The following is a 16,045-nucleotide window of genomic DNA, read 5'->3' on the forward strand; positions in this document are numbered from 1 at the left end:
TTCTTGTATTTTCTCCTCTCTGCCCCGATCAGTAACCATAGGGCTGAAACCAGCTGAGGGGTCCTGGTTTCGAATCGTCCTAGAGATGCAGGGGCGCTGCTTGCGAACTCCCCGAAACAATGAATCAGCCATTAACTGTTTTTCACTTTCAGCATAGATTGGCATCTCTCGCAACAGATCTCTACGGAAACGTCCAAATTTCCCCACTGCCTACGAAGTTCGGTGATTTTTTGTGCAAGAATACACCAGATCTAAGTATGCCATGTGGCGAACACCTACAAATTACGATGGTAAGATTCAACTCAGCGCCTATCAAGTACTGAGTCTGTTCGGAACCAGTTAGAATGTTTGCTCGGCATGGATTATATGGGTAGTCAATATCCATTACGTTTTCATGCTAAAATGTTTCAGTATCTTTCACCAGGTTTTTCCATAAAAGTCCTAAAACTGTCCGATGGGAATCTTATCATGTAGGATAGAAAAAAATTAGAGGATACTCCATGTAAAGTTAAGATGCTCCGAAGGAGTATGTGAAATTGTGAGGGTTTCACGCCAGAGTTCGAAACGTGTTGGGACACCCTACATTTATGTCGTGCCCTCTTCGATTCCTGTTCGTTTTAGTATTCTGTCGAGTCGCCCTACAAATCATCTTGGATACCATATACAAATATTTGGACGTCCATAAATGAAAAAGAGTGGAAGCCAGCTGGCAGTAGGTGATTTACGGAACCTATTGAAGTAGTGACCGCATTTCATGGAATTCCCGGTTCTAGAAAACAAGTTGGAACTCATGTATGTAGCCGCACGGTGAAGTTTCTGCGGAGTACCCAGACATCCTGCCCAGGCATTTTTTATGCAGCAAAGTGGTGTTGGTGTTTGTGCGGCGTGTGGACCTAAAAGTTAGGAACTCGTGACTTCCACACACCCACCTTTCAAAGATATAACCATATCGATATCGACCCGGCAGCTAAACATATTTAGGAGAAAAGTCAAGTTGTAAATGTGACAAAACTTGGGGAAATATCAAGTATTGTGAAACCACCAGCGTGTTTTCAAGTTGAAGTTACGTTGTGTTATTTCTTCATGCTAGGATTACAGGCTTCTAAGATTTCGAGTTCTGTTAGAGGGATACACGCACTGACTTCAGTTACAGGGGTTTCAATTTCACCGCGAGCTCCAGCGTTTTCAGTAACCACACTAAGTTTACTCAGAAGAGGGAATCATTACAGAAATACTGCGCGAGCTTTGAATTTGCCTATGTGCATAAAAGATGCCAGTAACTACAATACGGTTTCAGAAAAAGCAATACGTTCAAACCGTTTCAACTTCGACTAACCGGACCGATATCGTTACCTCGAGGTAGTGTCGGAACCGTATCCTATACCTCAGACGACATGAGTCTGAAAATAATGCTCCCCAAGTCCTGTGAATGAACAGCTACAGCACTATTGAATGCACCTCCATAACTACTGCCAACAGTTGGGAGAAAACACGTACTCACCCGAAGCAATTCTGTAATACATGCTTCCAATTCGGTAATCGTCTCTTTAATTGCTTTGTCTCCTGGCCTTCTGGTTTGTTGCTGGCGGACAACAACCGCATAGCGCATCAAATCTGGTGTCACACTGCCAGTCACAGCAGCAACTGACTTTTGTAAATCGTGAGCCTGGGTTGGTGCAGGATGCGTAACGTCGGCGCCAAACACCATGAAGTGTTCTGCGTCATGTTTCAATTCGGGAATAATCCAGTTGACGCCACCAAGCTTGCCGTTAATCTTCAGCAGAAGATTCGCTAAAAACGTACAATAATAGTTCAATTCGTTGTCGAATCAGTAATCGCATTAACTCAACCAGAAAAGTTTGATTTATGATTGATCAAAACCGATATTATAATTTCCCAAGAGAGACCGCTTCTGGGAAAAAGCATGACTTCCAAGAGGGATGTGGCCTCTCTTCGAGATACCGCCCACTAGGTAATGAGTGACGGACCACTCTGCTACGGCCTCCATAGGGTAATCGACTTCTTGAAGAGGGTACGCACAGTAGGAGATCGGTTAAGTGACAAATATTAAAAAAAACAGCTTTATCGGTATCTCCACTTCAAACGCTAAAGTTTACATCACAGTACGACCAACTCAGATTCAACAGTTCCTCAGTCAACGATGATATGAATGAATAAGGAGGGTAGTTGAGCGATGGAAGTCATAGAATACATCCATGTAGTGTAAGTGCTGTTACTTGAGAGTTGCTTTGGATGCTTAATTTTCCATGTAGTAGTAGGAATTTTGGTAGTCCTGCAGGAGAAGCGCGGAAATCCTTTAAAGCTCGGCCCACATGTTGGAGCTGAAAGATGAAAGCTTTTATTGACCGAATAATTGCATATAGGTTGAGTTTCTAACTCGACAGCAGAATCCACTGGGATCCGCCTACGGAAACCGTGACCTTGATAGATAAATCACCTGCCCGTTGACGGGAAGTGTGCTAGATGGCGGCGAGCACAAATATAAAACCTTCCAGTTAAAGTAACGCACAATAGGAAAATTTTCGTAAATGAAGCTGAAGTGCACTCATCAGTCGGAGAGGCATATACGGAGAATTACTTCTGGATTCTGAAATGTCAGTTTCAGGAAGGTGTAGTATAAACGAGAACAGGCTCAAACGACCGGCCTCCCGCTTACCAGGGGGAGGGGGTAGAACTAGTGCGCCTCACACTCCGTGTAATTGGACTCCGTTTAGGAGGGGGTAGAACTAGTGCGCCATCAGACGTTTAGTTCCCTCACACTCCGTGTAATTGGACTCCGTTTTTTTCTAATCCCTTCTCCTTTCTACGTGTGTTACAATACAAGTGTTCCTGACGGAATTCGTTGCATTGAAATAGCCAATACGATTCAATTACAGTTTTCTTCCTCCCAAGAAATAGCACGTAAAACTGGTCTACGAGATACACAATCTCCAGTGCATTGTTACTGTAAACTGTCCCGATTAAATCAGATTAGAACAAATCCTGGCATTCTCTTCAGTGAAGTAAGACATGATAATCCTCCATGACGCCTGTTGTGTGTTACTGAATGACCGGAGAAAATACTAGCTTGTGTAAATGATTTCATCGCACTGTTCCAAAAGATCACATACATCAAAAGATGTGCTAATAAACACCAATAAACGTCAGACACTATTGGATTTCAATTGAGCTTAGAGGGCGAAGAAAGATGTAGGATGCTAGCTGCTTGTAGCCAGCTGCACGGTTCGCTACTACCTCATCCTCTGGAGCTGTTTAACTCCATGTGATACTCAGCAAACATTACGCATAGTTGTGCGTCCCTTTGTATATATACGTTCATCCTATGGTCGTTGTAAAGTTAACTGCTTTTTAAACCATTAAACCTTGAATTATCTTGAATTACCTTGAAATCCTTGCATCGCAAGTATAATGCAGCTGAGTTAAAATGTTTGTTTCACACTGTTCACTAAAAGTGCACTGATCCTGGAAGGACGCCACTAAGCATACAAACGAGGCAAGTGGCTTTGTTAGTTTCTTCTGGAAACGATTTTAGCCAGAATGCGCCTCGGAGAAAGGAATGTTCTTAGTTTCACAACGAACTTGAGGGAAGAAAAGTATGACCTCCCATGAAGGATGGCCTCTACACGAGAAAATAACATTTGGTTCAAAACCAATGGGATATTAACGAATGAGGTGGTAAAGGTGTGTATAAGTGACTGAAGATGGGGTTAACACGGTGTACAGGATTCAAATCCGATCCAAGTATTTCGGAGAATATAGAGCGTTGAACCCCTATGTAGACAGTACGGTACACGTCCACTATCCAGTCCACTGTGAAATATTCGTTACACATAAGGAAAAAAACAAATCTGATTGGGGTTTAGGTTGGCGGGGGGAATGATTGATCGCGTTTGTTAGCCTGGGTTTGTTTCTCAACTAAGGTTTTGTTAAGCGGAACTCCACACGGGTCCCTCTTTACCGCTCGCACTCAGGTGCTGCTGCGGCCGAGAATTCCATCCCACGCAGGATTGGCCGAGAATTCGGGACGCTTGCCGGTCCGCTATCAAGCCGAGATCTGATTGGTCGAAAGTCTGGACCCAGCAGCCAAACATGACCCAGTGTTGGCCGAATGCCGGTCGCCAGTGTCATATCCAGAACGCGTCAGAATTTCCAGAAAGTTATTGCCTCCTATGCTATATATATGAAGCGCTGCACAACTGTTCCTGACTTCGTTTTGGGCGTTAATATACCTTGTGCACCCTTGGTGGTTGTTCTTGACGTGAACGCTAGCTTGGGAGGCTCAGACCGAGAAATAAGCCGAGAAGAATATCGGTACTGCAGGTTTGAACTTGCATCCAGTGCGACTAGGAGGTGAAGAGGAGCAGTATGTGGATATGCAACAAAACCTCTCAGCTCATGTGGATGAAAACTGATGGGTGGATATTCGATATCAAGGGGGAGGATTCTGGGTCTATTGGGATGACCTCTTCACGAAGTAAGCTTATTTTCACACTAGTTTGGTTTCAACGGATTCTCGGGTTAAGTGAAACACGAGGTAGCCTTCGTGTAGCGAATATCACAAATGATTCAGCTGGGAGCCTCCCGTTAAGATCAAATAAGTGTGCAAATGAGTGGATTTCCTAAATTTCGTACAATTCGGGTTCATCGAAACTAGGGTACCGCGTCTAACTGATGAGCCCCCAAGAAGGGCGAAACAGATCGTGGGGAGTTCCCAGTGACTTTAGGAGTAGATTTCCTTCAAAAGCGACCTGTCGTTCATTACGCTAAAAGAAATTTGTCTAGTATATCCATATACCCACCCTTCTAAATGATTACCACAAGTCTTTTGCGTCCTCTGAATGATAAAAACTCGGTTGAGCATCTATCAATGAAGATGTGGTACCCAGATCTGCCTAATCATATTTTCATTAAAAAATGCCTTTTTTTAAAAAAAATTACTATTCGAGTAGGACTCCTGGCGTTTCTCTTCGTCCATACTACGTGCAAATGGACTTTGATTTCCAGATTCACCAGATCTTCTCATAACTGAACTTTTGATTTCCAGATTCACCAGATCTTCTCAATTTCTGGAGAAAATTCACCAGGTTTACTTGTCCCTTCAAAACAGTCTTTTGCTAACGACTGTATGATTGGAACCTATGCTCGGCGTAGTAGTTATGATCATTTGCTATCTAGGGTAAAACAGTAAAGATAACCGAGCAGTCAGCATCTAGAGAGAAGTCTCAACTCACATGGATAGGCTTCTCTTTAGCTACTGTTCCCCAGGTTCGCTAGAGAAGGAACATTGCGATCAACTAAATAAAGTGTGTACACTGACCCGGAACCACTCAGTTTCATGAGGTTTTTCTACCTTTATTAGAGTTCATCGGGTGAGTATGGATGGACTGCTCATGCAATACTGAAATTCCAGGCTGTTCAACCGAAGACTATGTATACGCCGTCCATACCCCCGCTTGATTTAAAAGCAATTTAAGCGTGCCTTAAGAAAGCAGGCTGACTACCTGCGAACAGCCATACTACGTGTCACATGAGGAAACAGTTAGCCGGAGCAGTTTTTTTACAAGTTATCTCGTATTGAGTGACTTACGCATGACTCGCGGTTTGCGTAGCGTAGTGTGGCGAACACATTGTGTGCGAACTCCCAGGCGCAAATCACTTAGTCTCTTGATTTCGGGATAACTCATCTCATCGTGTAATATCAAAACGACAATGTCCACTTGCTGAAATAGGAGAAAAAGAAGACTAGTGTCAGGACGCGCCCAGACATGAAAAAGCACACGTACAGAGAATGACGAATCCTCAAGGTCACCATTGGAACCGCACGGCCCGGACAGCAGGTGCGTTGGCGGAGCTCACCAAACATGGCTTAGCACCATACGGCCAGTGGAGTGGGGCTGAAATTGTTCACGACCGGCTCTACAGAACGAACAAGTGAACGACCATAATTGTCATCCTACTATTTGTGAAGGAGCCCTGTGTGTTTTGTCCTGACAATACAGCCGTGTTCAGGGTTCTCTGTCTTCTCCTTATCGCGCAGTCTGGCGGGCCCAGTGCAGGCGTAACCAATAGACGGCCATTCGCGATACGACAATTAGGAACACTAAACATGAACCACCTAGCTCCCAAGTTTAATAACTGGATACTATGCATGTTGCGGAAAAATCAACGTAGAATCAAACAAAGTATCATCAACCTCGAACTTTCTGTGGACCTAGCCTACAGTTACATTCTCCGACGCTGTGTTCACACAAACGCTATTGAGTTATTACAAGACGCTACCTTTGAGGACCCCTAGACAAAAAAATAAGCGTAGCATTGCCTAGTTATCATTATTCAGAGGCATTTGTAGGGACAGGACGGCTATACTTGTCAGTGCTTGCCCACTGCAACGTTAGATCAGTCTTTTTCGGGTTCGGAGTAGTGTATATAGGCTTGAACGGTAATAACTTCTGAGCAGGTTGCGAGCTTACTTCTCAGATCACATCTGCGGTCAAGGGGCTGCGGATTTTATGGAGGCAAGGATCAAAGTTAGGGTTGCTCTGTAGGTGTTCTCCGCACATTCTGCCGGCCAGTACGATTACAGATCAGATCAGGGTTGCTCTGCCGGCCAGTACGATTACAGATCAGATCTCGATGGTGATGGTACTATTTTCATCGCTCACATTGCTACCGATTGCTTAAGTATGTTTGATGCGTTTTTTTAACTCGTCATCATTGAATTTCCTTACCGAACTGGATAACCAAAGGTGCCATAGCAACTAGGCAGGGCTTTCATCCACCGAAGTTGGTTACTCTGATTACTTAAAGATGGACTACAGGTGTGACCCACAGGCAATTAAGCGTCATATCCACATAAAAATTTGGGAATCCTGTAATAAGCGTAACATTGACACAGAGACTAGGATTTCCGGTAAAGGCGTCTCTGTTACTTTATAAACCCGACACACAATTTTCTCGTGATTAAAATTCCAGTTAACTCAACTTTGCTGCGGCAGGTAGTGTTATACCTGCTGATTCGCCGGCCTGTGGTATCTGCTGCTGACCCGCTCCAGTGCCTAGTGTCGGAGAGAAAAGGCTCACGGAAGGGAACACAATAGCTATATTCCAAAAAAGTGGTTGCGAGAACGCGAGTGCGTGCGAGTGCGAAAAGTACAACGGCCTCAAGCATTTTATTGGAAGGACACTGTCTGAACTTGGTCCAATGCGACGTACGCGGTCTAGCTTTAGTACAAGGCAGCGACGCGCTGCATATTGCGGAGGCGTTGTCTGACCTTGATCAACTCTGACTCACGCTGTCTGGGTTTGATGCAAGGCTGTGACGCGCTGCATATTGAGAGGGCGTTGTCTGTCTGGTCAACACCCAGCGGAGCTGAGAGTTGCCGTAGCTTCCGGGCATTCAGTGGTTGCTTTCAGGAAGCTGACCTTCCTGATAGGTAGTATGCAGCAAAAACTGCCTATATCGGTGCAAACATATTCATCCTTACGTAGATCGAGGCCGCTAAGCTCTTAAGGCTGTCTCGATGGTCCACGCCTGGCTTTCTTTCCTATTGCTGCCGTCTAGCAGTATCTCAACCGTCGTGTTTAACTCCAGTTACACGACAGGTTGCAACGGCTGAATGATCGTAGGTCAAATGACTAGTGAGTGAAAACGTATTCTTCTACGAATATTGATCCACATGGAAGTTCACCGCGTGGCTAAACACTGCATCGTGATATTTCCAAACAAAAAAACTCCTATGTGATGTAGAATAGTTTGAGTGAGCTCTGTGGTTACAGCGCAAATGACTTGTTCCTTCACTATCGACCCTAACGAGTAGAGCATATTCTCCAACTTCCGAACATGATATTCACTGCGTCTCATGCTGTTGCAACTGAACCACAACCGTGTACCCAACATTTTTACGGGAAGTTATCTCAGCCGTCCCTAGAACTTTGCAACGCATACTTTCTACCACCTCTACTGCTTTGCGAATGTGTAGAGAGCATCGGCAAGCCAGACACTTCCGGTTGTTCAATCCGTCTCTCATCCTTATTGCTGATAAGTGACACGAATGAAAAGAACATCAAAGTCCCGAGCGACCTTTTGTGCATCTGGGTTGCTTTATCTTTTCGATAGCATGCCGTCTAGCCTCTTAACGTTATTTCATATCTGGTATAGCATTTACTTTAACAGTGGATAAAAAGATTGAGCCTATGCCTTTGACACTGCTCGAGTCGATCACTCTCCTGATAAATACTAAGTCAGTAAGGTGATGCTATTTGCACTATGGACTAAGGCTTGATTACACATTATGGTAATCTACACAGATTCGATTAACAGAGTAAGTAAATGTGAAAGAAACCCACCTCATTTCAGACAGAGAAGATCATGAGTATGGAGATCGGATGCGATGTAGCACAAGAACACAGCGAACCGGAATCAAATTATTCAGAATTTGCCGCAGTCAAGAGAGGTATTGCCCATGTCTAGTCAAGATGATTAAAGCAACGCTTCCAATGTTGAGACGGATAAAAATTTTTCATCCATGCGAATTTCACCACTTGAACCTGAATCGCAAACTCTTCGTTTTCACCTAGCCAACTAAGACGCTTTCAAGGCTTGCATTCTACTGCACCGCGTCAACAAAATACGGTTACACAGAACTCTTGTCCTGGTCAGTCATTTCGTTACCGCGCAAATTCTTCCCTCCCTGGGCCCACAGAATACCCGTTTTCTCCATATGGATACTCTAAGAAAGATTACTGCATTACAACCGGATCTCTGAATTAGGTCTTCAGATGCAATGGCACTGGAAAGAGTCCTTCTGTGAACCATGCATTCAACGAACAGTCTAGTGCTTGTACAAACTTCACAGATTATTATTCTGTTAGATTATTCTGATAGATTTTCAAGTTGTTGATAAACTGGCTGCTTTGTCCTGAGAACACATTCTGTGAAGTAATGCAACAGTACAAGTGCTAAGGAAAATAGCATTATCGTTCGATAATGGGCTTTGTCGACGATTAACCGGATTACGGTGTCGTTCTCGTGCATTGAAAATTGATGAGAAAAGGGTAGGTCATGAATATATAACTAAGGCTTCAATGAGACTTTTTCCACTTAACTGTTTCAAAGGCACCAAATATCCATAGATTTACGCGCAGCCTAAATAAGATCGTATGTATATGCATGAATGCACGATTCTGGTAAAACTGGCTTAAAAACGCCGATGAGTTGGATTTCATACCGTTCACCCATTCAACAACAACAATAACAACAACAACAATTGTAAAGCCATATCGACGGCGAACTTCCAACGTACATTTTTAAAACAGGCGATGGTCGTCTCCAAAGCACATGACCTATCTCACTTGACCTCAGAAAGAGCGTTGGCAACGGCTGCTGCCTGACCAAGGATCCTAACATCTACTTCGTAAAGGATGTGGTAAATAAGCTCTGATTTTATAAGTAATTTTAAAACGGTCAAGGAACTGTTGATTGGAAAAGATTTGCTTTGATAGGGAAGATGCATCTAGCTGAATAAACATGTTACGAATTGGGTTTAAAGGAAGCCATAATATTAAGCCGTTACATATCAGTTTCCGGGAGGTTGTGCAGTCACTATACATCGCACTTGATTCTGTCTGTGTAAGGGCAGTCCTAAGCCGGGTCCAGTTACTGACATTGCACATGACAGACATCAATGTATTCAGCTTAGTCTAATTCAAACCCGTAGGACCTGAGTACCCCAGGTATTATTCACTGGTTATCGGTTAGGAGGAAGTTGTCGAATACGCACTTAATTGTTAGCTATCAGATACAACGGATGTGACTTCAATTCCATAAAAATAAAACGCGCTAGAAGAGGCAGTAGACCTGGATTTTAGTGCTCCTCCGACATACCCGACTGATGACAAGGAAAGGCGTCTTCAGAAACCGCAAAGTATATACCGATTTTTAGATGCATGAGCAATCGTGATGTACCAGAGCGGCCGACAGCAACAACCCGCGTCTAACAAACTGATTGCGGATCTTAACCAATGAACTCAGAAAATACGAATTCTGCAAGGTGCAACAACAAAGCCTTCGCTTCCTTAGTCAGCATACACGTTTTCGATACCGTTGGTGCTAATTTCACCCATTAATGATGTCTTCTAACATTTGTGTAACTGGAAACGGACAATAACTGCAGTCTCGTTAATCGTCATGAAAGTCTGTGATTGTACTGAAAGCGAAGATTCTAAATTGTGCAACACTTATTTCTGCAAAATCCTACAGAGATCCACCACAATAATTGAGCACATTGGTGAAGCAGTGAGCGGACCGCTAGAAAACAGTAGGAGCAGCAACAATAATCGTCGACCCCAGGCAAGTTCATCGGAGTAAGGATGCGAAAACTAGTCCGGATGATGATAGCCCAGAAGGAGATCAGTTTGTTGTCGCTGTTACTCCTACATATCCTGCACTGTACGCTAAGCAACGCATGCACTCGAAGCTGGGTTATAATGCCATCTTTGCGTCAAAAATAAGGTTCAATTTTTCTTCTTTGCAATCATCATCATCATTGTCAGCTGTAATAACCGCGTACTCGTCGTACAGTGGTTGTAGCTGCCGCAGTTTCGTTCACCGATGATTTGGGGGGGTAGGTAGCTGCGTATTGCACACGCGAGCTGATAAATTGGTGAATAAATCCAGCACTGTTAGTGGGCTGTCAAGTGGGGGAGGGGGGTGGAAAAGGAGCTATGCATTGAAGGCAATAGCTTTGATGCACGAGCGCCATTGAGGTCGCGACTGGGCCATGTCTGACAATGTCTCTAGCCATTGATGTGGCCCGTCTCAGGGTCCCCATCCAGGAAGGCGGCAATGACCAGCGCAGCTGAGTTTGTTAGTAATGGCTTTTATACTCTGCTGCCAAATCATTGTTCGACTGCTGTCTTCCACCTTTCACATGGAACACATTTGTGGACTCTGACCACGCGCTCGTCCGGAGTCGCTTCACCCTACGTTTCCCGGGGTCGCGTAAGGTGCGGACAAATCGTGATCAAATGGGTTAGTTCCCTTCCTGCTAAGCGGGAATCAAAGTGTCGCAACATTCTAATGTGAAAACCGAACATTCCTCGTAGATGAACCGAAATATATTCCCAGCAGCGGAAACATAAAACCACACCAACGGGAAAATCCATTTCAACTTCACTGGAGGCTTCCTCACAATGGGGACACACTATTCAGGTTAGGAACGCTGAGCTGGACAGTTTAGTCATCCATTAGCTGCCGTTACCCTAACCATGACCATCGTCTCAATGCCATAGCATATTCGAAATACGTGTAGGTTTATGTGTAAATAAACTTCTTCATCCCTAGTGCTAAATATTTTACAAGCATTCCCGGAATAATTGATAATTTTTCTATGCTCGGCAGTTCCTAGGGCTGTTTCCTTACTGCATATCTTGTATAGAAATTGGAGCCTCATTTTTAATCATTCTTTCCACCCCAAGAATCGTGTTCGACAAGGTGCATCATCGTAACTGAATGAAACGATGAACCACCGGTTGAAAGCAAAAAGAGGATTCAGGTTCCTCTCATCTAAGGGCTGTTTGTAAGTTGAAAGTGAGCACTGCACCTGTTTAATTTGCTGAAGACAGAAACCAATGCCCTGAAAAAAATCAAACTAAAAGCTGATGTGAATTAGCCTAGCGGTGAACTATACAATGGAGGAAGTATGCAATACTATCGATCAATTGAAGCACAAGATTTCGGCAAAACAGTCACCATGGGAAACATTTTGAATTCTCCTAGAGGCGAAATTTGTTCGATGAAAAATCACTCTACGAAGCTGCTGGAAAAAGTGGTACAAAGACCTTGCTACATATATTTTGTCAAACTACCCCGCGTTCCTTGCTTGGGCTTATCTCCTAACATCAGCGCAATGCAACTTGTGTCGAAATTCCGCAGTGACCGGCAGGAGCTACGATTGTTGCCACTGCGAGAAACGCATGGCCGTTAGATGGGTTGAATAGTTTATATTCAGGCTAGTCGTGCATTCTGCTTGATTCGGTCTCGTTTCTTTCAAAACAGAATTTTCATTTACTTTCAAATTCATCTGAGTACAAACGACGTAATTTGATATGATTGTCAACTAGTGAAAAAACGCATTGAACCTTGCAACTCAATCTTGGAAAGCACCTCTCAAAATGGGTGCTATTCTAGTGTGTTTCCAGTGAGTTTCTAATTAATGTATTTTGCAACACAAACTTCACTGACCTTTCCAGGAACAGCATGCTGTGTATATTTTTGCCGCGCAATTGCAAACTAAATTTGCAGTGGAAATCTCTCACCTTGGGAGGTCACTTGATCGCATTGCCTCCCTTAGCGTTCCATACACCATTCAATAAAACGAGCAAATGGAAAGCAAAGATGGTAAAATAGGCAGTTGGTGCATAAAGTCAAAAAATAAACGGTGACAATGAGGAAGTGTGATAGGAAGATCGAACTGATAGAGAGGCTAGCTAGTTTTCAGACTAATATCATTGTTAAGTTTGATCAAATGGGTTGAACACAGTTCGAATAGTCTCGGAGCCAAGTTGGAGTTGACAATATTCAATTCGTCCCACCAAACCATACACTGATGATGTCTGCTTAGCTGATGCTGAAATATTTGTAGGTCGATTGTCATGCTCGGTGGCAATTGAACAAACCCCCTCTAATCAACAACAAAATTGTGGATTTTTCCTCCCTGGGAAGCAAAAATCACACTTAAGCGCTTTCTACGAAGACGGTGGACATTGACCCGAGTGCTGTGAAATCCTTTAAAAATTTGGCCGAGATTATTCGTCCATGGAATGGCCCGTCCTCAAAACATACCCCACTTTGGGTAACACTGTAAGGAGTACAATAAAAACCACTCTCTACAAGTTTCATAAATGATGAGTGCAAAGTTAACATACCATTCCACGTATTCGCTGTTCTAGTTCACCAATGTGTGCCGCGTTCTGATCAACGAGTCTCATTCGCAGACCCAACTTTGAGGCCTCTGTCGGCAGATTTGTGCTTACAAGCCTGCGACTCTCGTTACCTTCCTAGATGGAGAAAAATAAGTAAGGGCAGAGTTAGCTAAGGATACAGAGAAATGGGTAAGATAGCTCTCAGCAATATGGTGTAAAAGGTCGACACATTAGTTTGATTTATATATTTGCCCTGCCTTCTCATAGCGGACACTCTTAACGAAAGAATCTCGTACAGCAGTCTCTTTCTGAAGAGACCTAGCCAAGGAGAGTACACGGTCTTGTGCTAAGACCATGATCTCAAAGTAAGGAATTGATTAATTAGCCTAATTAGCCTAAACCCACGATCTAGGTGTCCTATCTGACGGGTAACGAGGGACGGTCAGTAAGAACTGCGGGCGAAATCGAATTCTACGAACTTCACCTTCGTTTGTTCAGTAGTCGACAATGGGCAGAAAACAATATATTGATTTAGACGTGGGCAAACGTATAGATAGGTAGGCCGTGGTTCTATAAGAAATTACCAGAAAATAATGTGCAAAATCAAAGGAAAGCTTACGGCTGGATTGAACCTTGGCAGTCACCAACACAGTATGGTACAGAAAGGGGAGCGTGCCATCGGACAAATTAAACGGGAAAATGTTGTGCAGTTCAAAGTGGAACAAAATGCTCGACCACAAACGCAGAAGTGAATGTGAATAAATGGAGTCATGAAAACAGTTAATACAGAAAGACAGTCAATACAGAATCGACGTTGTATAAAATATGATAGTACAGTCTTCAGACTTGAGCGGTCACCGAAAGGGTAATTAATTAGTTAGAGTAATAGGGAAACATGAATAATTAAGTCAGGTAGCTTTTAGTTCACCCCTTGGAAGTAATTTCAAGTCTGCGCCTACCTGATAAGCCCCAAGAAGGGCGAAACCGGTCGTAGGGTGTCGACGAATTTTCAGCAACCTTATGAATAGTGCAGTACAAATATAAATGCATCGCGATATCTCGAATATCGTAGCGACTGAAACATGAGGCCTGATGCAGCACATTCAGTTGCCTAGAGACATCACAAACAAGAGATTCAGCTAGGTTCCTGGTCAGTCTCTCGAAAAACCAAACTAGTTTGCAAATGAGTGTACTTCGCTAATTTCGTGCAATTTGGTTTCAAGTAGAACATAAGGTTGACGGAAACTCGGGAACTGCGCCTACCTGATGAGACCCACGAAGGACGAAACCAGTCGTGGGCTGTCGACAAATTTTTAGTAACCTCAGGAGTAGTTCATTACAAATATAATTTCAAGTCCTCAAAAAGTGAACACCTCTCAGCGGAGAGCAAATGTGCTTAGTCCTCTGGGATGGTATCGCAAAAGGGGAATCTCGTGGAGCAAACGTAAAAGTAAGGCCAATAACAACAACCTTTTGCTGTATAGAAACACATCATGCGGTAATGCTGCGGTAAAAATACTAAGCAGGGCGTTTACGAGACAAAAACTCATGCGAACTTTCACGTATGAAAAGACGAGACACCACCGTAGTAGTTCAACTATGTCCTTATCGACCATGGTTGACAAGGACACATCAATTTGTGATAGTACTGAATAAGCGAGAAACTATGAGACGAATTTTAAGTTGATCTGCTAAACGCTATTTTAATGGTAATGGAAGAGGCGGCTTTTGATTGGCTCTGCTAAGTGATGATGACCTGTCATAAGGCTCAAAAGGTGTCAATGGCTTACTTCAGCAAGCCGCCTTCGTGCAACTTTTTTGTGTTTGTATCCAGCATGCTACTGTTACCCTTCTCTTGCTGCACCACCTGAAGAGACAGGTGGCATTTCCTGAGAAGCGGTCTCTCTTGAGGTAAGAGACAAGACAGAATGCCATAAAAAGTGGAACTACAGCAAGATCTAAAGCAGTTGCGTTTGGTAACCTGCTACCTTGGAACGTTTTGAGATGTACGGAGATCCACCTACTAGAAGTCATTCATTCCAAAGTAATGTCTTTTCTTGTGGTGTCCTCTCCTCAGAATGATAACTATATAGGAACAGGAAGTTATAGAGGATAACAGGGAGGAGATACAATGGAAAAAGGTTCATCCTGACTTCATCTGGTAAGGAGTCATTGATTGCAGATGCAACACTCAGTCCTAGCTGACAGAGAACGCTCCCAAGACATTTCAGGAGAATTCGTCTTATAAAGAAATTTATCCTGATGCATGACTGTCTACAGGTTCAAGTTACAGTTCAAGTACAAACGGTCGCAACTATTCCACTCAATGAACCCAATGAACACTACATCCAGATCGATAAAGCGTAAGCCCTGAAAATCTACCACAGTGACTGTGATACGATAAGGAAAGGGTTAAAGAAAGAAGGATAAAAATCGGCATGAGCTGATGCATATACACATAAAGTGACGGAACATAGAATGCCTAGGAGATTCGGGTGAATCGGAACGAGTACGATGGATTTCGTTGGTCTGCACGCGCAGTCGGGATACGACAGTTGACAGACAACTGCACCCATGGTGCTGAAAGAGAGTAAATCCTGCGGTGGGATCACAAGTAATCCCGACTTCATGAGTCAAACAGATCTGTCGATTGCACTTTCAGGGATGACCTTCATTTGGACTGTAGCACACTTTGACATTGCACTCATTCAAAACAAACTCCATGTATCTTTCGGTTGAAAATTTGAGGTTCTTTCAGAATAACTTAAATAAGGTCCACAGGCTCCATTAGTCTTTATACCGGTTCACTGGATGCTCCAAACGAGAACAGCTGTTCCATATTCAAGCTACATCCCTGCCGAATATCCTGTTCTCGAGTTTTTCGTCTGTTCTGAACGATGAAAGACAGTACGTTTCAGTCCCAACATGTATGCCGACGGCTGTGTATCCGTCTATTTTGAACACTTGGCAAGGGGAACTAGAGGAACGTTATGACCCATAAGCGTTTAACTCAATCTGACAAGAAAAAATCATATTAGAATTCGCTGGTCATCGGTCAACTCGTGATTGGCTGAAAACTGTAGGGGTATAAGAGTCACCTGAT

At 43.5% G+C, this 16,045-nt stretch overlaps 1 protein-coding gene across 1 annotated transcript in view; it reads right to left on the minus strand.

The window, feature by feature from the left end:
• T265_13773 (hypothetical protein) overlaps positions 1–16,045 on the minus strand; it is a gene marked incomplete at both ends in the record, with an annotated part of 77,566 nt that overhangs the window by 6,935 nt on the left and 54,586 nt on the right. Inside the window, 4 exons of the mRNA XM_009170458.1 lie at positions 1,502–1,791; positions 5,609–5,741; positions 12,946–13,077; positions 13,902–14,000. Of these exons, the coding sequence (XP_009168722.1) occupies positions 1,502–1,791; positions 5,609–5,741; positions 12,946–13,077; positions 13,902–14,000 (654 nt within the window). The remainder of the gene's footprint in view (positions 1–1,501; positions 1,792–5,608; positions 5,742–12,945; positions 13,078–13,901; positions 14,001–16,045) is intronic.

The sequence above is a fragment of the Opisthorchis viverrini genome (assembly GCF_000715545.1).
Source record: "Opisthorchis viverrini unplaced genomic scaffold opera_v5_103, whole genome shotgun sequence".
NCBI classification, from domain to species: Eukaryota; Metazoa; Platyhelminthes; class Trematoda; order Opisthorchiida; family Opisthorchiidae; genus Opisthorchis; species Opisthorchis viverrini.